Here is a 24816-nt window from a genome sequence, read left to right on the forward strand (position 1 = left end):
GTGTTTGGAGGGAAATAAACATACTTTAAAAAACAACAACAACAAAAAAAGAATGGTACAAGTTAAAATGATGAATGGTATGTGAATTATATCGTAATAAAAACCATTTTTTAAAAAGAGAAAAAAATTCAAAATAAGACAGAAAATGAGGAAAAAGGACAAAGAACAGAAGGGACAAATAGGAAAAAATATCAAGATGACAGACTTAACCATTATCCATATTCACATTAAACATAATGTTCAAACCCCCTTCATTAAAAGGCAGAGATAGATTGGGTAAAAACAGAAAAAAAAAACAACCAAACAAAAAAGCAAGTCCTAAGTATATGCTGCCTTCATAAAACAACTTAAACATAAAATACAAATGTGTTAAAAATAAAAAAGATTAAAAATATATTATCATTCTAGCACTAATCCAAAGAAAACGATATTACTATTAGACAAACAGATTTCAGAGCAAAGAATAATACCAGGGATAAAGAAAGTTATGACATAACGATACAGGAGAAAATTAATCAAGACATAAAAATCCCTAAAACATATGCACCTTAAAAATGTAGCATTGGGACTTCCCTGGTGGTGCAGTGGTTAAGAATCCGCCTGCCAATGCAGGAGACACGGGTTCAAGCCCTGGTCCAGGAAGATCCCACATGCCACGGAGCAACTAAGCCCATGTGCCACAACTACTGAGCCTGCGCTCTACAGCCCGCAAGCCATACCTCCTGAGCCCATGTGCCACAACTGCTGAAGCCTGCACACCTAGAGCCCATTCTCTGCAACGAGAGGTCACTGCAATGAGAAGCCCGTGTACCGCAGCGAAGAGTAGCCCCTGCTCACTGCAACTGGAGAGAGCCTGTGCGCAGCAATGAAGACCCAACGCAGCCAAATAAATAAAAATAAATAAATTTTTTAAAAAGTCACATTAAAATACATGAAGCAAAAATGAATAGAACTGCAAGAAAATATAGACAAACACACAGATATAGCCAGAGATTTAATATTTAATATCCCTTTCTCAATAACTAATAGAACAGAAAATCAGCTAAGTCATAGGAGACTTGACCACCACTATCAAGCAGCTTGATCTAATTGACACTTACAGAACATCCCCACAGACCATATTCTGAGCCATAAAAGAAGTCTCAATAAATGCAGAAGAATTCAAGTCATACCAAGTATGTTCTATCAAGATGATGAAATTAAATGGGAAATCAGTAACTGAAAACAATCTGGAAAATCCCCAAATATTCAAAAACTATACACTTCTAAGTAACTCTTGGGTCAAAGATGAAATCAAAAGCGAAATCAGAAAATATTTTGAACTGACTGCAAATAAAGACACAACAGAAGAGGGAGCAGTAAATACAAAGGTTCTGAGGGAGAAACATGCTGGAAACAGGCCAGTGTGACTGAAGCTGAATGAATGAAGGCGGCTATAATACAGAGGTGAGGTGGTGGGGTAGGGGCTGGGGACATGAGCTGAGCAGGGCCTTCTAGGCCATTATATTACTCTGGGTGGGAATGAAGTCGCCACATGGTTATGCGCGGAGGGGTGGCCTAATCGGACTGTCGTGTTTAAAAGATCACTCTAGGTCCCATGAGGAGCACATCCTGTAGAGGAGCCAGGAGGAAAGCAGGAAGACCAGGAAGGAGGACAGTGCAGCAGTCCAGATGAGTGAGAGTTATGACTGTGACTTGGGTAAGGGCAGGAAGTTGTGAAAAATGACTATAGATATGGCATGTACTTTGAAGGAAGAGGTGGCTGGCTGAGGAAGATTTGCTGGCTGACTAGATGTTTGATTTGCAAAAAGAAGGGAGTCAAGGATGACTCCGGGTTTTCCGCCTGAGGAAGTGGAAAACTGAGCTGCTGTTCACGGAGATGGAAAGACTGACGGGGGGTGGGGGGCACAGCCCCTAACAGGGTTCTCTCTCAATGCCCCTCTTTTATTCTTTTTTTATTTTTATTTTTTTTTTGCAGTACGCGGGCCTCTCACTCACTGTTGTGGCCTCTCCCGTTGCGGAGCACAGGCTCCGGACGCGCAGGCTCAGCGGCCATGGCTCACGGGCCCAGCCACTCCGCGGCATGTGGGATCTTCCCGGACCGGGGCACGAACCCGTGTCCCCTGCATCGGCAGGCGGACTCTCAACCACTGCGCCACCAGGGAAGCCCCAATGCCCCTCTTTTAATTCATCCTGCATACTGCCACAAGAGTCACCTGCCTAAACACCACTATAATTAAATTTCTTTTCCATTGCCTTAACTATCTTGAAGAGTTGAACTACTTTCCCTAAAATGAAGAAACCAACAGGTGTTTGGGTTGGGGGGATCCATGAGATAGATGTGGGGAGGCTACTAACACTAGAGTAGCTAGAATGGTCCCCTCCTCATAGCCTTTTCTAATGGGGAAGAAGATGTGGCTGGCAACTACCCCAACATCACGGGTCTTTTTCTACTGTATAGTCCCAAAATTCCTGAGAACTTTAAAGGGTGGAATAATTATCATGATAAAAGAAGAAACATATTATGTACCTATTATATATGCCAGCCACTGCTATATACTTTAGATACATCATTTAAAACACTTTAAAGGCTCCACACTGTTATCAGGATAAAGCCCAAGTTCCCCAACATGGCTTAGAAGAGCCCTCCTAATCTGGCCCCAGTTCATCTCTCCACTCTTGCCTCTTCTTCCCCACACTCCTGCTTTACTGAGCCACACATCTTAACACGAGTCCTTTGTGAGTGCACTTCTTTCTGACCAGAATATCCTTCTCTCCTCCACAACCAGCTGGCTAATACCTACTCATCCTTGGGCTCTCGCACTTATATAATACTTCCCAAGGAACACATGTCTGGGTTAGGAGCACCCTTCCACAAAAATCTTGCCTTTCCTCATCCAAGTACTTCTCACAGTATATCGTATCATCTGCTTACTTGTCTGTTCCCACCTAGACTTAAGTTCACAAAGGCAGAGTCCATGTCGATCTTATTTCCCAGTATAGCCCCATCTTAGGTACTTGGCATATAAATGTTACTCGAGAAACATTTGCTTAAGGAATGATGTTAAGTTTAGGAGACTTAGAAATATGCTGATTTAGAGAGAAAATGACGAAGCTGAGAAAAATGAAAAGACATCCAAAAAGAGATGTTCTGCTCACAGCTGGAAAAATGGAGCTGAAGTTGGGTTGAGAAGAGTAGGCTAAGGATACTGAAAATGTAAGACAGGGTGAATACAGAGACTGGGAAAAACACTAAGCCAAGGATTGATATCTGGGGAAAAGAAAGATGAGAAACAAGTAAAAAATAAAGGAGGAATCACTGAAAATGTAAGAAGAACAAAACAGTACAGTAATATAGAGGCTAAAGAAGACCACTTAAGAATGAAGACAGGGGGCTTCCCTGGTGGTGCAGTGGTTGGGAGTCCGCCTGCTGATGCAGGGGACAGGGGTTCGTACCCCGGTCTGGGAAGGTCCCACATGCCTTGGAGTGGCTGGGCCCGTGAGCCACGGCCACTGAGCCTGCGCGTCCGGAGCCTGTGCTCCGCAACGGGAGAGGCCATAACAGTGAGAGGCCTGCGTACTGCAAAAAAAAAAAAAAAAAAAAAAAAAAAAAAAAAAAAAAAAAGAATGAAGACAGGAACAGGTGTCAAATGCTAAAGTGAAGTCAAGGAAGATCCAGATAGTTGCTCCATGAGCCATAAGGACCAGGTCTGTTTTACTCATCTAGGACATAATACAGTATCCAGCACACACAGAAAATTAATAAATATTTGTTGAATTAGGGAGTAAAGGACCACTTTTCAGCAGTTAACCTGTGGATGTGAAGGAGCCTACATTTTATCTGCTCAGGGATCTTGTCCTTAGATACTCACTAGTCAACACTTATTTTACTTTTAAAATTTAGATAAAACTTCTGCCTACTCCTTTGATTTAGTTCTAGTGTATTTTTTTTTTAGTATTACTTATCTGTCCATACTTTTTTTAAAAAAATTAATTAATTAATTTATGTTTGGCTGTGTTGGGTCTCCATTGCTGTGCGCGGGCTTTCTCTAGTTGCGGTGAGCGGGGGCTACTCTTCATTACGGTGGGCGGGCTTCTCATTGCAGTGGCTTCTCTTGTTGCGGAGCACAGGCTCTAGGTGTGTGGGCTTCAGTTGTTGCAGCACACCGCCTCAGCAACTGTGGTGCACGGGCTTAGCTGCTCTGCGGCATGTGGGATCTTCCCGGACCAGGGCTCAAACCTGTGTCCCCTGCACTGGCAAGCAGATTCTTTTTTTTTTTTTTTTTTTTTTTTTTTTTGTGGTACGCGGGCCTCTCACTGTTGTGGCCTCTCCCGTTGCGGAGCACAGGCTCCGGATGCACAGGCTCAGCAGCCATGGCTCACGGGCCCAGCCGCTCCGCGGTATATGGGATCCTCCCAGACCGGGGCACGAACCCGTATCCCCTGCATCGGCAGGCGGACTCTCAACCACTGCGCCACCAGGGAGGCCCTGGCAAGCAGATTCTTAACCACTGCGCCACCAGGGAAGTCCTGTCCATACTTTTAAGCCTCTTACATCTCTTTTATTTTTTCCACTTAACTAGAACGTATCAGTACAGGGGGTTGTAGACTTGAGAGAGCGTCGATGAGAGAGCTGCTTATGCCTTAGAGTCTAATCAGCACTGCATACGCGTTGTTTCTCAAACCAGATCATCCCCACTGGTCCTGGAACCCTAACATTAAAAAGTAACCTATTTTAGGTAGCTTAAGCAGTGAAGAGATCAGATTCTCCTCACTAGAAAGTCATCAGACAAACCTGAAATCAATTAAAAAAAAACCTGCCAACATAATAAATCATTTTAATAATAATTTAGAGTATGTATGAGAAGATTCACAGAACAATGACTGTGGCACAGGTTATTAAGTCTGAGAAATTTACTGATGAAAAGAAGGTAACACTAGGTTCAAGAGAATACAGTCATCTTAGGACGAGATACACTTATAGATATCTGAAGGTAGTAGAAGGAAAGATAACAGGGGAGAAAGAAAGATGATTAATATCTGAGATAATGGATATGTGTATGGAAGGAGGCAACAGAGACAGGTGGTGAGTATGAGTTTAAAGAGAAGGGATATCGTGCATGTGAGGGGAGTGGGGTGAATATGCTGGAGTGAAGACGAGAGCCAGGAAGAGCACTGCCTCAGATGGACTCCACATTTCAATAGGTCAAAGCAGAGTCTTGAACAATAAACGAGGGACATCAGAGAAATTAAGGGCTTCAGAACACGGAATAATGTTTGGGATAGCGAAGGGAAGTATGCCTGGAGGGTAAAGCCCAGGGAGAGACTATGAATGAACAAACCTGAACGAATGCTGGCGCTGAGAGATACGCCATGTTTTGTAGGCTACAGCAACGATGATTAACTGTGTTAGCGTTCTATGAAGAAGACTCAAGAGTAAGTAACCACTTTTTTTCGGTTAACACTATAAACGAGAGGCGGGAAAAATGAATCTTCAGCTGAGAAACGTGCAACCTAATCGAGAGTGAGCGAACAACAGGGCAGTCCCGGCCACCCGGGTAACTCACCTGGTCATACCCGTAAGGCCTCTGCTGCGGGGGCTGGGGTGGCCCAGGCTGGGCTGGTCTGTAACCTCCATACTGCTGCCCTTGCCCCTGTGGGTAGTTAGGGTACTGAGGACCTGGACCACCCTGCGAAGGACCTGTAAAATAATCAGCACACACAAGAGCCCAGAAGAAAATACAGTAAGTCCCTAGAATTCCAGAAGCGGTTTAAGATTAGATGTTACCATATTCCCTTGCAGTCTGGTATCTGGGTTTTTCTCAAATGCGTTTTGAAATACATTCCGAAAGTTATAAGAAGTAAAAATACTGTTAAGGACACTACCATATACCAAGATGCTCTGATTCAGTATAACTATTGTGCTATGTGTTAGCCATTAAGATTTTATATGTCAAAATGAGTAAAAGAGACTCAGGAGTTGTAAAGCAGGTTAACTCCATGATGTTAAGGAAATTCATCTATACCTCTACTAGGAAGTTAACCAGTATAATAAGCAAGCGGTGAAAAGAAAAGGCAAGGAGCAGACTCAAATTGAAATACTGAAGTAATTTCTGAATAAAGTTTGGAAATCAGTGATAGTTACAGTTGTATAACTCTAAGATTTATACTTGCAATCACTAAAAGAATCACAAAGAATGATTTTACATGTAAATTCTAGATTTGCATTTGCAATCACCATAAGAAAGCTTTATGTTCTGCACTGACAAACTCATTATCACAATATTTGCAAACAGAAACTAAAGAAGACTTGAAAAGCCACAGGCTGTATGTGGAAAAAACCTGATTCAAAAGTTACACTCTGTGTACCCATCACCTTTACTACTTAACCCATATAAATGAATGATTTCAACTTCCAGAGATGACAAGGGACTAATTTGGCTTGCCAAACAAATACGTCTATTTCATAAACTCTCCTCCTGTCTATTGTAGAGAATGCTTTATAAAGCATAAGCTGAAAAGCTTTGATACTTAAATGTTTTCTATCACAGCCATTCAAATCCTGTCATAAAAAACACTGCAGAGAAAGATGTCAAAGAGAACAAGAAATTTTCAAGCTTAAATTCCACCAGTCTATTATTTTGTTTATTTAGTTATTCATCCAATTATTAAAACTCTGTATTTTTTATTAGAAGCAAGTCTGACAGCTGAAACCTACAGATAAGCAAAATGGGAACGTCTCCTTTAGGGTGCCCAACGATGTCTGACAAAACAGCATTTAACTACCTAAGCCAAAATCACTAAATTTATTTTACTCTCTCTTTCCACTGAAAATAATATTTCTCTTAAATCAATAAACTTACCTGACTGATCCACATATCTGTTTTCATGCAAACACAATAAAACCAGAATACTCTATTTATTCAATGTACAAATATTTAATGGTCATGAAATGGAAATGCCATTTGAGAGGAGCAAGAAAGTCCCTTTGTAAAGACAAGAAATACATGGAGTATTTCTAAAGTCATAGCTGGAATTTGGGAACCAGAACTGATCATTTTGGGGAAAATTCCTGACACCCAATACCTGGCTGAATTCCAGTGCTTCTGTTGAAGGTGCAAGAGAATTTCAGCCTGATCCTGGTTCTTAGATTTGCTATCACAGGTGGAAAGAGGTGCCCATAATAACAGCAGAGTTTAAAACAATGAATAAAAATAATAAGACATTACTAATGTTAAAAAAGAGGCCATGTTAGCAAGAGATGATGTCAGATTAAGCAGCTACTTCTCCTATCGTAGGAATCATATTTTCCTATATCTAAATTAGTTATTATAGAAGCCGAAAATTTAAGACTGAGATATCAGGTCTGTATTATTCCCCCCACTCCCTATCTAACAGTCAGATAGCCAACTAGTAGACATCATAGTGAGTATATAATAAGAAAAGATGGCTATACTTCTCCCAAAGTGTAAGATACATACCTGCAATAAATATACTCCTATGAATGTGTATACTGCTATTTTAACAGAGAATGACAAAGCCATTTTCTTTACGCATTCCAAATAGATCTCACTTGTACACTAAAAGATCAATGTTACTTTTCATGGTAACAGTCATTAGTTTTAGAAACAAATTTGCCAAGCAGATTATGTAGATGTTGTTAATAATCACCCAACTCATCAGTTTTCCAAGCACATACAAAGCTATTGGCTGGTTGTGGATGCCAAATAGGTTTAAGAATTCATTAAGGATTTCATTTTGAGTGACTACATACCCTAGATTTGGTCAATGAACCATCTCTAGTTTGTGTTTCTTTTTAAATGGGTTACTAGTTTAAGAACAACACTTTAAATATAAACACTCCAGTAACAAGCTAAGCTAAAACTGTGAATTTTCAAAAATAATTCTTAGAAAAATAAACATTAAATATCCACTTCTGTATTATGAAAGAGTAATCATCACATTTTTTGGTGACAAGAATAAACTGCAGTAAGCCATTACCGTAGCCCTGCTGCTGTCCTGGGTAGCCCTGCTGCCCTGGGTACTGCTGCTGCTGGGCTGGATATCCCTGTTGGGGAGGTGGTCCTTGGTAAGCATCTTGCTGTTGGCCATACTGTGAATTCCCTACAGGATAATTGGAGAAGAGGAAAAAAAAAAAAAACTGAGAAGTTTGCTTAATTAACTTTTTTCCTCTAAGATGCATAGCCAACAACACAAGAACAAAATAAAATGCCATATTGATTTTTAAAAGTTAACAAAACAAAGAAAAAACTCAAACCAAACAGAAGGATTTCGGCCAAACAAACTGCAGTTAAAGCCAATTGTGCAAGGTTGAACTGCAGCATTTTCAGCGTCTCTGCCATACGAGCATTACATTTACTGGAACATCACAGTCATAAGATCATGACTATGCTAAATAAAATAAAAAAGACAAAATTAAAGACAGCTACAAGAGCACACACTAGCTACACAAGATCAGCAAGCTGTTTCCTAAAGGCACTAAACTTATATGTAAAATTATACATATGTAAACACACACAAGAAAAAAAAATTGGATTGATGGATTTATGTTCAAATAGAAAATTTCCACTGAGGAAAAAATTATTTTTAAATGTTTTAGTCTTTTTATTGTTGTTAGAAATGGCAAGTCACGGTTATACATTTTAAATATTTGTAAGGAAATTATTTTGATTGTTCTAGGCTCCCTGCAACTTTCAAGACAGCCAGCAACTAGTATTCTACGAGAGCTTTGCGTGGGTAGAAGTTGTCTTATGCAAGAATTTTCGTTCCTGTAGGAGGGGATATATATGTGTATGTGTGTGAAGGTATATAGATACCTCCTTCGTAGTAATGTTGTGAGGAATCCTCATAAGGCCTATCGTAGCCTTGTTCAGGATACGACGGTTGCTGATAACCGTAATCATTATGACCTACATCAATTCGACAAGAGACAGGAAGAAACGTTAATGGCCACTGAGTGAAAACCCTAAATATATTTAAACTTTCAGATAAAATTGAAAAAAAGAAAAAGAAATGGAAATACATAAAAAATAATTTCAATTGCATTAGCCAAATATTTACCAAATGTGATTGTTTTCATATTGAGATAACGTGCAAATTTTTTTTAAAGCAAAAAACAGTTTTAGAAACATTACACTTAGTCTTAACTCTGATAATCCTCATCAAGGAGGGAAAAAAAAACTTTATCTTCAATTTAAAAAAAAAAAAGAGAATGAAAGCATTTAGGACTTCCACATGTAAATAACTTGAATTAAATTAGAACGAACAAAGGAAGCAATTATATTTTGTCAAACACCTGTTCTGCTGGTCGCCAATTCCACAGCATATGCTAAAACAATGCAAAATATAAAAGAGCTCCATAAGTTTTTTTCCCCTAAAAGAAACTGAAACAAATTTTTCACATTTTCTATTAACTTGCTTAAAGTATATGTATCTCAAAGTATTTTCAGATGCAAAAATATATTGCTTAATCCTGCCATTCTAGGAGCCTTTAGAAAATATTTCTAGAGTATCATAAACATACACCTTCATAAAATTAATACTGTGTTAAGTGCTAGAGTACACCTTTAATTTTAAGGCACGATAAATTTACACCTGCAAGATGACTAGACTTTTAATGAAATCAATACTCTAGTCCTTTTAACTAAGCTGCTCAAAGAAATCGCAGGAAGTAACTTTTCAGTAGCTAAAATCTGAACTAAATTTTAGAAAAATACCTAATTAAGTAAGGAGGAATATAGTTATGAATAAATGTAATACTCATTGCTCTAGTATTCCAATGTTCCCAAACCACCTCATAAATATCTATATTATGGATTGACAAACTATGGTCTGCAGTCTAAACACAGCCAGTGGCCTGTTTTTGTAAAGAAAGTTTCACTGGAATAGTCATATCCATTCATATTTTCTATAGCTGTTTTCATGCTACCACAAGAGTTCAGTAGTTTAGACTGCGACCACATGATTTGCAAAGATGAAAATATTTATTTCCTGGCCCTTTACAGAAAAAAAGTTTGCCAACCCCTGATCTACATATTTATTGACATAGTATCTGAACATAATAACAAAATATCCAATGCTGTTTAAGAAAATTAATTGTTGTTATAAATGGAATAAATACTCTATGTAAACGTCAGACAAATATATTAATACACAGCTATGCAAAAATGATACCACTGAAATTTTAAAATTCCATTATGTAATAAAATGAATTATTTATAGCAACCTTAAAGTTCTGCTATTTACAAAAATAACATCTCTATTTTGAATAGAAAGTTCATATTTATAACAATATAAATTTCACATTTCAGGAAATACTCAGGACCAAAATAACAGCGTTAAATTCAACTCAATTACTTAAAATGTATTTTTAAAATTAAACAAAACAATCATTTATTTTCAGCAGACTTCCTAATATATAATATTTAACAACCTAGAGTTCATTTCTTTAAAATATCTATAGTCTATAAATGTAACTAAAGTTTTTCATTAAAAAAAAACTTAAATGTATGACTAATTCACTTTGTTATAAAGCAGAAACTAATAAAAAAAAACTTAATATAATGTCTACATGTGAAAGGAAAAAGAAAAAAACCCCCAACATTCTAAATAATTCAGGGCAAGTAAAACATTTAAAAAAATGTTGTTTTCTAACCAGAATTATCCATACATATCACTGCCACTAACAAACATAGATTTTGTGTGCAAAATTCTACAGGTGAGTGTTCTGCTTGTGTAAGCAGAATCTTTGCAGGAAAAAACCAACATCCCTATACCACTTATGCTTTATACATTGATAAAAAGTGGTGGACAAAATTATTTTTTAAATACACCAAATTATATCTTCTTGCTAGCTTACATTAGCTTCTAGTCAAATGGTCCCAACACTTTAGCTTGAAGTTCTTAGTTTGCCCAGGTTTTCTGTTAAGCAGTTTACCTTAAATATATCAAGGGAGCTTAATATAAATGAAGATTTTGGCAAGTCCTTCCAAAACAAGAAAAATCTAACCACCTCTATTTGATCAATTTTATTTGTTTGTATTATTTTTTCTTCAACATTGTATCATAAAGTTTTCAAACATACAGGAAAACAAAGAACTGTATGATGAAAGCCTGCTTGTATGCTTGTATTACTACTAAGCACAGTACATCTTTTACCGACCACTTTTTCACAAGCCACCTTCCCACTAAAAAATAAACATACCATTAAACTAAATAACTAAAGTTAAAATCTGGTTTCCAAATGTCCTTCTATTCTACTGACTCTATTATAAACAGCTATATTATGGATATAATTCAGTCTCTAAAATCTTTCTCAAGTGCAAATGCTAATGTATATAAACATAGTTCTGTTCTTTGAGACATATGCAACATTAACGAACATGATGAAATTTGGAAGAATACTCAAAACTATATTCTCTTCGTATTTATACAATGCATAAGAGTAAACCAGTGGGTGAACTTTACGGTATATGAATTACCTCAATAAAGCTTTTATTTAAAAAAGTAAATCAGTAACACTTGCTTTGGTTCAAATGAACAATTCCAAATATAAAAGGATCCTCTTTTATATAAGAAAGGATTCCAATGACAGAACATGATTCCTGATGGTACTAATATGGAATAACCAAACAAAATATACTTTAAAATAGATTATAAACGAATGCTACCATTGATGCTTTATATTACTGAAGTGTTTCTAAATTTGGAAGAAACACATTGTTAGTTTCTTCATTCTGATTAGAATGTTTTGAGTAGCTACCCACATTAATACTGGGCAGGGATAGAAAATGGGAAAGTTAACATTAGGAGAGATTACCATCAGGGTAATATTGCTGGTTCATGCCTTCTGGAGGACCTTGTCCACCATGACTGTACTGGTCCCCATAATAGTCTTCCTGGCCTGAGTACTGCTGTGGTGGGCCTGAAAAACCACAACCAGTCAAGATGTAAATAATTTGTTCTCCAGGTCATTCAAAGGCTTTCCGTCTAATCTGGTGTTATGAGAGATGATTTCTGTAGATTCCCCTCCCATGCTTTGGCATTTCAGATACTTTTGACTATTCGTATACACACACATACATAAACACACAGCAACACCACACACCACATTTCACAAAAATTAATGTTAAGACCATACATGCAATATCAAACAATACCAACTCAAAAAAACAAACATTAACTTCCTAAAAAGAGATTCAAACTGGAAGAAAATTAATTTCCTTTTTATTTTGATATTAGAGCAGTTTCAAATAAATTAGGGTTTGTTTCTGATCATATATTTAGTAACTTCTCAAAAATAAAACAGTATTTTCTGCTGTAAATTAGTAAGCTTTCGATATAAAATTTTGACGTAAACTTTTCCCAGAAAAGAATAAATAAAAGAAAGCTATAAACCAGGAAGTTCATATCCACTTTCTGTGACCCTTTGTACCTACTATACTCACTACCTTTTAAGAAAAATAATAAAATATGATTTTTAAAAATCAAGAAACAAAAAGCTCTGACTTTGCCTGTATGAAAAGTTCATTAAAATTTAAAGCCTTCTGACTACTGTTAAAAATTTTCCAAATGGAATCGTACCCTGTTGCGGTGGTCTATAGGGAGGAATCTGTCTCTGTGCCATCATATGATTGCCCTGGTTAACTTGACCCATCATTCCCATAGGTGGCTGCTGGCCTTGGTAATGCTGCCCACCTCCCTGCGGCATATTGTACTGTTGAGAAGGAGGCTGCTGGTGCATCATTGGACCTGAAAACAGACAAAACATTATGCACGTAATTTTTGGCATATAATTTTAACATCTTAAGAGAAATACAAAAATCTTTTATCATATAACCCCTAAACTATATAATCTATTGCAAGATAAACTGACTTCAAGTAATAAAAACAAATCTTTGAACTACAGGTCACATGCCTAAAAAAATCTGCAAACAAGGGAAAACAAGTAATCCATGGTAGCTGATTTGAATTCCACTGGAGGAATACTGTAACAATTTCTAAAAAAACAGAGTGGATACAATATATGAACATCCTGAATGTATGTATTTTTTATTATGTACTATATAGTATTTATCTATGCAATCTTTCTAGGAAAGATAGAATCCTTATGCTACATAAGAACATATGCCAAAACAAAGTAAACCACAAAATCACACAGCAAATCAGTAGTCGAACTAACGGAAAGAAATCTAATTTCAGTGTATCCATTTTTTTTTCCTTTTTCAATGCCCAGTCATTATATAATGGTAGACAGGGAAACTACAAACACATTTATGAATATACTCCTTATATTGGTGGAATTTCATAAACAATTTTAAAACAAAAATTTAAGGGTCTTCTTTCCTTTTTCCAACTTTAAGATTTATAAACTAAAAAGGTTTTCCTGAAATCAAAAGACTATACAATGCTTCTTAATAAGCTCTAACACACACATACACAATCAAAAACACCTAGGCAGAGAATTACAATAAGCCATAGACTTAGAAATCAGAACTATGCGGTTTCCAAAGTGAGTAATATCGAGGTAGCCCAACTACCACTGCTATAGTATCACATTGGCAACAGTAAAAATATATCACATGATATAATGAACAATGGCCATAAAGTTCCGTGTTGTCATGTAAACATGTAAGCAGCTCTTCAGAGGTTCACCAGGCTAAGTTATGGTATGGGGAGCTCATTATTCTACCATTATAACCATTACTGTCTGAGAAGTATGTATGAGTCATCCCCCAGTTTACTGCCTAAAGAGCTACATACTCCCCCCCTTTATTGACTTGAGGAAAATTTAAGAAGAAAGTACAAAAGGCAAAGAACTAGAAAACTTTTACAGGCAAAACTGCCCAGATGAGCCAAAAGCTCATTATTTATATAAAAATTCAAAACAAAACATGCCCACCTCTTTAAATATGTTGCTGACCTACAATAGCAGCAACAATGTAAGCAGAAAGAACTCCCTCTTTTCCAGTTTGAAGAACTGGTTATCTAAAGAAGTATTTTACCAGAGCTAACTCTTTTTCTCCTACTTGCCTTCTTCTGTTCTTCTACTTCTTTTCAAATTCCTTTTTCCTTCTAATTTTGTCATAAATATAAACCTTTCAAAGGTTACTCTGGGACTTTTTTTTTTCAACAATAAACTCTTAATAGTAGGGATAAGGTGGCTCAGTGGAGAGTGGAGGGGAAGAGAACTTGAAACAGAATGCACTTAACACTACCAGACACGCTTTCACATTTATTTAATGTAAATCACTAACAACTACCAAAGGTAAGGATACTAATTTTCAAGTTTTTAGCCAAAGAATCCAAAGATCAAGATCATATAAGCTAATAGATATCAACTGGGAATCAGGCATAACTCAAGTTTGATTTCAAAAGCACATTTATTCTACTGTTCTTCACTGTCTCTATTGAAGCTATAGCAAATTCAGTAGTTCAGAAACAAATTATGCAATTTAAAAAGTTCCAAAACACTAACTACTTTAACTGAGGTTACAATTTTTAAAATGCATTTTGTATATAATAAAGTACTGAATACTAGCATTCATAATATAGTAGGCAGCATGATTGGCCATTTATAGAATTCATTTTTAGTAAATGAAGGTTTTGCCTTGTCTTTCTTCTCCATCACTGATTAAAGACCTCTTGTCTTAACAGAAGATAACTATAAAATTAAAGCATATAATATGCACTGGAAGCAAAATTAAAAATAAAGGAGAAAGAAAGCAAAAACACAATAGCTGGGGGAAAATCCCAAAGGATACAATAACAACAAAATTCCAAGCTCTGCTGTAAAGGAGAAAAGTAATTCTAGTTTAAGCCCTAGATAGAAAAGACCATGCCACTTGTGCTTTATCTTTGGGGAGAGTCAGAACTTCCAATCCCAAAGAGCTCAATTACCACCCTTCTTTTTATTCTCTGTCACTTCTCTCCCTCTAAGGATCCCTGACATCATTCAAGATCAAGCCTAAAACGGCAGAGAATGGAGGAGGAGAGCATTGCTAAAGCATGGTACTTTTCATGTTTTCCCTTGAAGCCTTATCCATTAAAAAAAAAATACGACTTCAATTCTGATTGTTTAGGAAGCATATTATTTTTCTTATGATAATGAAATATGCTACACTGGCAAATAAATGTATGTTATCTCTTGAGATACTAATGGAAATAAGAGAGCTAAATCTCAAAAGGTTACCCCCAAAATAAGTTCTAAAAATTTGTGCTACAGAGTGAAGATTATAAAATAAGTCTACTAAAATCATTTTCTACAAACACTGACCTCACACATTACTGTATGCTTAAAGGTTACTCTTTATCTTTTACATAAATCATTCTGATGCTAAGGTGAACTAAAAAGTGTGATACCAAGATCCTACTAATGTCTTAATTATAATATGCTTTTGTAAAAGTGTTTTAAAAGGACATGTAACAAATGTACATCACCACATTATTTCTTTCCATTTTGAGCTTCATACCCTAACAGATATTCTATGGAAACAATGTCCTGTATCTTAAACACATGTGAAATATTCCCAATTCACCATATTTTACATTACTGGAATTCTTTGCTCCAATGAGACAGTTAATACTTAGTTTTGTCTCAAGTTACTTGTTCAAAAAGAAGAATTTTTTTAAGACTCAACTATAAAGATAACAATAAGCTTTGCACAGCAACAGAGACCCAACGCAGCCAAAAATAAAATACAATAAATTAATTTAAAAAAATAAGCTTCAAATAATCTGTGAAGAATTCAGAACTATATAATTTTTAAAATTCTATATACATATAATATATACATACATGCATATATATTCATATATTGAGATGCAAACCAATACACTAAAACTCTGTAAATCATACCATTAATCTACAAATTATTTTAAGTGAAGGTTAAATATGACAGCTAACAGTTAATAAGCACTTATTACAGGCCAGGCATTAAGCTAAGAGCTTTTTTTTCTTGTTGCAGAGCACGGGCTCTAGGTGCACGGGCTTCAGTAGTTGTGGCACACAGGCCTAGTTGCTCCGCAGCATGTGGGATCCTCCCGGACCAGGGTTTGAACCCGTGTCCCCTGCATTGGCAGGCGGATCCTTAACCACTGTGCCACCAGGGAAGCCCAAGCTAAGAGCTTTATGTCTATTATTTATCCTCCTCAAACCCTATGAAACATGTAGTATTGTTATCAACTTCACTTTACAAGTAAGAAAACTTAAGGCATACAAGCATTAAGAACCTTACCTAAAGTTGTATAGCTAGGAAATGGTGGTGAGAACTCTAAAGCCATGCTCTTAACCATTATGTGTACCTCTTCTTCGAAGTCAAATCATACTTCTCCCATGTAATATCTCCCAGGAAAACAGTTCTATGTAACATCATCACTCTAATAATAAAATCCTAGAATACAAGAAGTTTCTTCACTTCATCTATTATTTCTGTTATAGTGACCACGAAACCGCGTAGATAATACCTACTCCAAGCCTATTTTGTTGTTCATATTTCATCATCTACTGCTCACATTTTACTACTTTTTCCTTAACCATTCAGTCTCAAACTAAACCACTTACAGCTCTCATTTGAATGTATTACTAATGGTTTATTTGCAAGAAAAAAAAACCCTGTATTCCAGTAAATTCAATTAGCTCACCCACCTATTAAATAGCCACTTAAAGCAAATAGGATTCTTTACTTACCAAAAACGTACATCTGTCCTCATCAAGAGTTTTAAGCAGTTCATAATAAGACATTTAGATATAACACCAAGGATAAAAGAACATGAGCCAAGTAACTAAGAAAATCCCAGCAGCTCAGTAAAGTCACTGTTAACTATTACAAACTTAGCTGAATTTCCTAGAAGCCAATGAAGAAATAGAACCATGATAGATTTTATCTAGTAAAAAGAACAGTTCATTAAGAGATACAAACTTTTCATAACATGAAGTTTTTAGAGAAATCTCATGAAAGTATTAAAAAGTACTGAAACATAATAGTATCAATCAATAACTTTTGTTATTATTAGTTTCTTCAGTAGCACAGACAATCCTTACATGTACTTCCTTACAGTAATTATTTCTTAAGGCTGTGATTTTCAACTGTGGGTGATTTTGTCCCCAGGGGACATTCAGTAAAGTTTGGAGCCATTTTTGGTCGTCACAACTGGTGTGGGGGGTTGCTACTGTCACCTAGTGGGTACAGGACAGAAATACTGCTAAATATCTCACGATGCACAGGACAGGCCCCAACAACAAAAAATTATGCAGCTCAAAATGTCAATAGTGCTGAGTTAAGAAGTCCTGGATTCTCAAGGGCATAATTCTAAATCACAGGCATCTCTACAAACTAGTCTGAGAATTAGATTATGTATTCAGTTTTCTGGTGATTGAAAATTGGAAAAGGGATGTATTGTGGCTTAATAAATCCAGCAAAGTAAAAAGCTAGGCAATTTCTTAGCCAACTTCTCTTAATAGTTTCAACTATACTATACAATATTAATTCAAAAACAAAGTCACTGTTAAACATCTATTGTAGAATGAAAGGCATTCCAAAAGCTCTAGATATATGGGACACATGTGACAATCTGTTGTGAAAGTAAGGTCCAATCTTGTCCAAGTAGAAAGCCATGGAGATGGGCTATATTAGAACATATAGCTTTGTGTCACTTAGCATGAAAGCTGAAAAGTTATGAACCATCAGGTACAGAAGAAATGATCCTGCCTAGAAAAAACTTCTGAGGGAATGGACTGTAAGTAACTACGAACTTGGAATGATTGTAAAACGTAATTTCTAAAATTTACCCCCAGAGATTCTGATTTAGCAGGTATGGGGGTGGAGCAGACAAATCTTGTTTTAACAACTACCCCAGATGATTCTGACCCCGGTAGTCTTAGGATCACACATTGAGAAAGAGGTGTAATGGAAAAAAAGTAACCAATTATCCTCTTTTACCATAAAAGCAGCCAGATTATAGATCATGAAAAATGGTTAAACTGGATTAGAACTGCATCCCATAAGGGCACCTAGGATGTTAGCTATAAAATGAATCCCAAGGAGTAAATGTTACAAATAAGTCAAAACCCAGTGAATGATACACTTAAGATTGGTGCACTTCATTGCATGTAAATATTACCTAAAGAAAAAACTATTAAAAGAAAAAATAAAAATTTTTAAACGTTGAGCTCTAATGATACACAGACTAAAGTATTCATGGGTAAAGTGTACTAATATCTGCAAGTTACTCTGAAATGCATTTTGAAAAAGAAGATGCTATTAATGGATGAGTAGATGGATGGACAGACAGACAGTTAAAAAATAATTCAACTAGAAAATGGGCAAAAGACATGAAGAGACATTTCACTGAAGAGGATATAGAGATGGCAAATAAGCACATGAAAAGATGTGCAGTATCAGTAGCCATTGGGGAGATGCAAATTAGGACCACAATGAGATGTAGTCTACTACACATTTTTAGAACAGCTAAGATAAAAAAGAAAAAAACTGACAATACCAAATGCTGGCAAGGACTTGGAAAAAGCAGATCTCTCACACATTGCTGATGGGATGGTAAAATGGTAATTACTTTGGTGATCACTTCGGCAGTTTCTAAAAAAACTGAATATATAACTTATCATATGACCCAGCAATAGCACTCCTGGTTATTTATCCCAGAGAAGTGAAAACTAATGTCCAAACAAAAACATTATCATGTACACGACTGTTCAGAGCATCTTTATTTGTAAAAGCCAAAAACTAGCCCTCAATAGATGAATGGTTAAACAAACTGTGGTACAGCCATAACATGGAATACTACTCAGCAACAAAAAGGAATGAACGACTGATACATGCAACAGGTTGAATAAATATTAATCACGCTGAGTAAAAAAAGCCAATCTCAAAAGGCTGCGCACTGCATGATACCATTTATGTAGCATTCTGAAAATGACAAAATAATAGAAATGGAGAGAAGAGCAACAGTGGTTGCCAGGGCTTAAAGATATTGCAAGGAGGATACACAGGATCTCTCTATATTACCTCTGCAACTTCCTGTAAACCTATAATTATTTCAAAATAAAAAATATTTTAAAATGAGTCATAATGAAACTAAGTTTATAATCTGTTGAACAGAAATTCATCTGGATTCTGTCTCCCAAAACTGAAAGGTTTTAGTATAACTGACAATCATCCATTTTCTCTGACAGTACCTGACAGGTTCCTTCTTTGGTTCATTCATGGAATGACAACCAATGGATGACAATACAACAGACAAGGATGCTAGTTTTCTAATTTGTTACAACAGCAGGAAATCTACCTCATCTATCAGTTAACAAATAGGATAAAATAATGAACAAAACATGACACAGTTCCTGAATTCATAGAACTTAAAGCGTCTAGGGAAAAATAATTAAACAGATATTTACAAATAATTATGTAATTACAGGTACTCAAACTGTTGCTACAAAGAGCCTAAGTACAGGTTACTTACTATCCATAAGTGGACTGTACCCTGTCTGTGGAGTAATTTAAAACTTATAGTGCAAGATTATATAGGTGATTTTATTTTATGCTCTATGCTTTTCCTTCTTTTCCAAATTTTTCATATTAAATATTTTATAACCAGAAAAATGTCATCAGTGGGGGAAAGATTACAATCTTGAAAAACCCATCCAATATAGGAATAATGATCAAATGTTTAAGCAAAGCATCTAGTCTGAACTACAATGTAATGGTTGTGTATACCTAAACTGTAACAAGAAGAAACTTGCAATATTACCAATGTTGATTTACCAATTTTTAGAGTGAAGAAAGATGAGTATATGCACAGTTATCACTCATTCAAATCCACTATGGAGGTACACATGATATTTCTATGGAATAAAATTTTTGAAATAATTCTTTCATTTGTAGATATTCTATGTTGTACTTGAAATTCAGTATAATATCACAGTGCTTTTTTTTTTTTTTTTTTTGGTGGTACGCGGGCCTCTCACTGTTGTGGCCTCTCCCGTTGCGGAGCACAGGCTCTGGATGCGCAGGCTCAGCAGCCATGGCTCACGGGCCCAGCCGCTCCGTGGCATGTGGGATCTTCCCGGACTGGGGCCCGAACCCGCGTCCCCTGCATCGGCAGGCGGACTCTCAACCACTGTGCCACCAGGGAAGCCCCACAGTGCTTTTTTATATTGAAGATTTACTAAATTTATTAAACTGAGGATTCCTAAAGCTCCTGAACCTGGTTGGCGGGAGCTTTGAATCATGCCCAGAGGGACCAGAGACTGGAGACTGAGACAGACACCGTGAGCAATCAATCAATCAATCAGTCAATCAAATCTACATAATAGAGTCCCAGTATAAACTCTGAACATTGATGGAGGTTTGGGTGAATTCCCCTGGTTAGCAATACTCTGTGTGTACTGTCACACACTGGACCAGGAGAGCAAAGCATCCTGACTGCATGAGGAAAGAAACTCTGCATTCATACGTCTTCTGGATTCTTCCCTTGGCTGATGTTAATCTGTATCCTTTCACTGTAATAAATCATAACTCTAAGTATAACAACTTTTAGTGAGTTCTGTGAGTCTTTCCAGCAAATCACTGAACTTGAGAGTAGTTTTGGGAACCCCAGACTTGTAACTGGTGTCAGATATGAAGCCAATCTTGGGGACTGTTCCCTGTAACTCTGCAGTTGGCTAGACTCAGAGGTGACAGAAGTCTTGGGGACTTTGACTTCAAACTCCTCCCAGCAGCTCAAATACATTGCTCCTGCAATTGTCCCTTTCCTCACTCTCTTGCAGCATCAATTCCCCTATCTCCAATGGATCATTCCTATCAGTATACAAACATGATTTAGTATCTTCCCATCTTTAGTTCAAAAAGATGCTAGCTCCAAATTGTCATGATGTAACTGATGATTCAGAGCTAGTGTCTTTTCTATAGCTTGACAAATTGGCATATTCCTTTTTAAGTATAGACCAACTTCCAGGGCTTCCCTGGTGGCGCAGTGGTTAAGAATCCGCTTGCCAATGCAGGGGACAAGGGTTCGATCCCTGGTCCAGGAAGATCCCACATGCTGCAGAACATCTAAGCCCATGCACCACAACTACTGAGCCTGCGTTCTAGAGCCCGTGAGCCACAACTACTGAGCCCACGTGCTGCAACTACTGAAGGCCACGTGACTAGAGCCTGTGCTCCGTAACCAGAGAAGCCACCGCAATGAGAAGCCTGTACACCACAACGAAGAGTAGCCCCTGCCCGCTGCAACTAGAGAAAGCCCGCGTGCAGCAACGAAGACCCAATGCAGCCAAAAATAAATAAATTTTAAAAAAGAGTACAGATCAACCTCCAACGTTTTATCCTTTGCGCTTTCAATGTTATGAAATGCCTCCAAGACTTTCCTTAACACAAAATATTTTGCTAGTCTTGCTTTCTCTGGGACATCTTCGTTCTTTCATCACAGCCAGTTTCCTCATTTACATCAGCAAGTTCACCTTCACTGAGGACCTGCAATGCAGATCTAGAGTCTCTCAAATGGCAGCAGTGTCAACATTCCCAAGGTCAGCAATTCCTTCTGTAATTCTACTTACAAAGGACTTGGATTTATTTCCCGCAGTATTACTTTTCATTTCTTTGTTAGACTTTTATCTTTGTTGGCCAAGGCCCTCTTTGAATTATCTATTTTTATAAAATAACATGTATCTCTGGGAGCCAAGGAAGCAACACAACTCCATGCTTTGCTGTTATGTGCATAACTGATGGATGCACAGTGATCAATCACTGACGGAATCTGAAAGTGACATGAATGGTCATCGATCATGACACTCATAAATACAGTGATTTGTGGACTGAGGAGATAGCAGCCAAGGTGGTGCTTTATGCAACTACTCACAGTTAATACAGCATGGTAAGTGAACTCTGAACCATGTTGTTCGGCAACAGGTGTTATTTACTAAATTGTGGTCACAGAAGTTCATGCATATCAGAACTTTGCAACAGCAGGCCTGCCTGTATTTCCATAGGATGTGTTTCCTCATGCACGGAATGAGGATAATAACAGTAGCTTCTAACCCAAAGATGTGTACAGCTCTGATCAGATAATAAACCACTGTATAATAAGAGTAAATATAACAGTCTTGGCTATGGTAATACATACTTTTTGCCCTTCATATTTACAATAATAAAGGTACTGAAAGAAAAATTTCCCACTACTCTAATGCCAAGCCTCTAGATCAGATCATTATCACTTGCAACGTATTAGCTAAATGAATCAAAACGTTCTTAATACTATTCAAACAAAATTAAAGCCAGAAATAAATTAGATCTTATGGTTAAAAAAGACAATAGCCAATAAGGTGATCTCGAGTTTTTATTACAAAAAAAGAAACAAAACCTTGTTTATTCTAACTGATTTTATGTAAACTATACAATTACTGAATTAGGATTTTTAAATGCTATCATCTCACTTAATCTCACTTAAAGAAATTGAGTGAGTGAGTCAAAGATCCCACACATGGTAATCTATGGGGCCAAGACTTGGATCCAAGTCTGAAGAATTATATACCATACCCTGAACTTGTGAAATACATGCTTTAACACAAATATAACAATTTGTGAAAATCCTTATATTTGAATATGGAATCAGTAAGTAAAATGGTGTTAAATGTGGAAAGTGATAATCACTAATGCCTGGGAATGAAAACTGCTGATTCTATCAAATGCTATCTGTTGGTCCAGAAAGCCTTACTATTCCAATTTGACTTTTAAAGAAACATCTTTAAGGCACTAACTCTGTCTTTCCGGGTTATCATATTAACACATGGTTTCAATTCCTATTCACTGAAGAGACAGATTTTTATGCCTACCCTCAGGTTTTGTTCTAGGCACCAGAACAAAACAGTGTGAACAAAAGAGGCAAACTTCTCCCTTTCTGAAGCTTTTTCAATTCCAGTGGAGCTTACGCTCTCTCTACATGAGTGAGTAGATCCAGTTCGTAAGGAGACAGTGATTCACTCTGAACACAGGTCTTACTCCTAAAGTTCAAAGTGATCGTCACTGAACTTTATCTAGATAACAGTGAAAATAACATGGAAAGTTTGTTGGATTGCCTATTTACAACATTTTCCTAGCAATTTAAGAAAGAAATTAACATTAAAAACTTGCTAAACCTTTCACCTAAAAGCATTAGTCCTCATAAGAGAACTTAGAGGGAAATATTCTGTTAAAATAATAAACCTAAATGCTGAATTAAAAAATATTTCAGTTTTCTCAATTCATAGATATGTATAAAACCACAACTAAAAAAAAAAAAAACTACAACTAAAAGTAGGCACTAATTACAATGCCACTGTCATATAAACTCATTTTTCTTTTAAAGCTAAAAAAATAGTAACTGTTGAAATTTTTATAATGACCATGAACATACTAATATATAATCAGTAAATTTAATAGGGCCAACTTTTTGAGCAGCTTTTTGAAATGACATGTTTTGTGTGGCAGGTCTACATGTTTTTATTATATTAGCCTTTGCATTAATACGTTTTTTTTTTTCCACATAGGGAATACAGTCAAAAACATTTAACAATTTTGTTCAATGACAGTTGGTAACTAGACTTATCGTGGTGATCATTTCATAATGTGTGAAAATATCAAATCATGTTGTACACCTGAAACTAATATCATATGTTAATTATAACTCAATAAAAGAAAAATAATTTTAGTTAAAAAAATAGAAAGAATAGTTGGTCCCTATGTTTTGAACAAAAAATTCCTATGAACACTTCAAGTCCTTTCTCCAAAAACAGTTAACTATTTTCTACATACACACTGCTGCATGCATTATTTTTTCTTCTTCAGATCTTATGATGTCATATCAAACCATGCTGCAGCAACATCCATTTTTGTGCACATCCTACCTTTCCTTAAATATAGTTTCTAAGAAGTGTACCATAACTACAGCGGTTGCTGTAAAGAATCACTATCAATTTTTCTGCTTTTTCCTGGTAACCAAACTGTACAGAGAAACATGTGAACCCCCTTCTGATCTAGCACTGACTGGATCTTGCTGTTGTTTTGAACCTTTAATTGACAGAATAAAAAAATTAAAAAAAATACTCCACCATGGGCACTGAACAACTTTTGTGGGGAAAAATGGAGCAAGTGCCAGTTTTGTGAAGCTGCATTCATTGACAATTTGCTCTATTATCTCCCTTTGTTTCCGGTGTATTTTATCTAAATTACAGAAAATATCTTTATTAATATTTTAAAATTACAATATATTATTTTATCAAAAATCATGATCAACAGATTAACATTAACTTCCTTTTTCTGGGTGTACTTTGGTGATGTGTTTTTCATAAGCAAAATCTAGAAAATTTTATTGCAAATACATTTAATTCTATCTTAGACTCTTAACCTCACCGCATTTAATAACTGAAATAGCTTTAGGCTGGCAACATGCCAAATGTTTTCCCAGGCAATTAGCAGAACAGAGCGCCACTTACTGGTTTTTAGTTATTATTCACAAGAATACTTAAAAGAGAAACATGATAACAATTTCATTCTCTGAGGCTGGTAATAAACTTTAATAGACTTCACACCACTCTAAGAATATAAGAATACAGCAGCACCTCCACTGAACATTCTAATAACAAATTATGTTAAAATTACCTTTAATGCTGAAACACAGCATCAGAAAACATTAAATCAAGGGAAATTCATAGAAATTAATATATTCTTCACAAGTAAAATGAACCATAGAACAGATGTTCTTTAAGGAGTGTACTTACAAAGATAAAATTGTATTTTCTCAGTTTTC

At 36.3% G+C, this 24816-nt stretch overlaps 1 protein-coding gene across 1 annotated transcript in view; it reads right to left on the bottom strand.

The window, feature by feature from the left end:
• The window catches only part of SS18 (SS18 subunit of BAF chromatin remodeling complex), a gene marked incomplete at its 5' end in the record, with an annotated part of 76129 nt that overhangs the window by 8537 nt on the left and 42776 nt on the right, over window positions 1-24816 (bottom strand). Inside the window, 5 exons of the mRNA XM_079717243.1 lie at window positions 5568-5701; window positions 8002-8124; window positions 8838-8930; window positions 11840-11944; window positions 12604-12771. Coding sequence (XP_079573369.1) covers window positions 5568-5701; window positions 8002-8124; window positions 8838-8930; window positions 11840-11944; window positions 12604-12771 — 623 coding nt within the window. The remainder of the gene's footprint in view (window positions 1-5567; window positions 5702-8001; window positions 8125-8837; window positions 8931-11839; window positions 11945-12603; window positions 12772-24816) is intronic.

The sequence above is a fragment of the Hyperoodon ampullatus genome (genome assembly GCF_949752795.1).
Source record: "Hyperoodon ampullatus genome assembly, chromosome: 13".
In the NCBI taxonomy this organism is placed as follows: Eukaryota; Metazoa; Chordata; class Mammalia; order Artiodactyla; family Ziphiidae; genus Hyperoodon; species Hyperoodon ampullatus.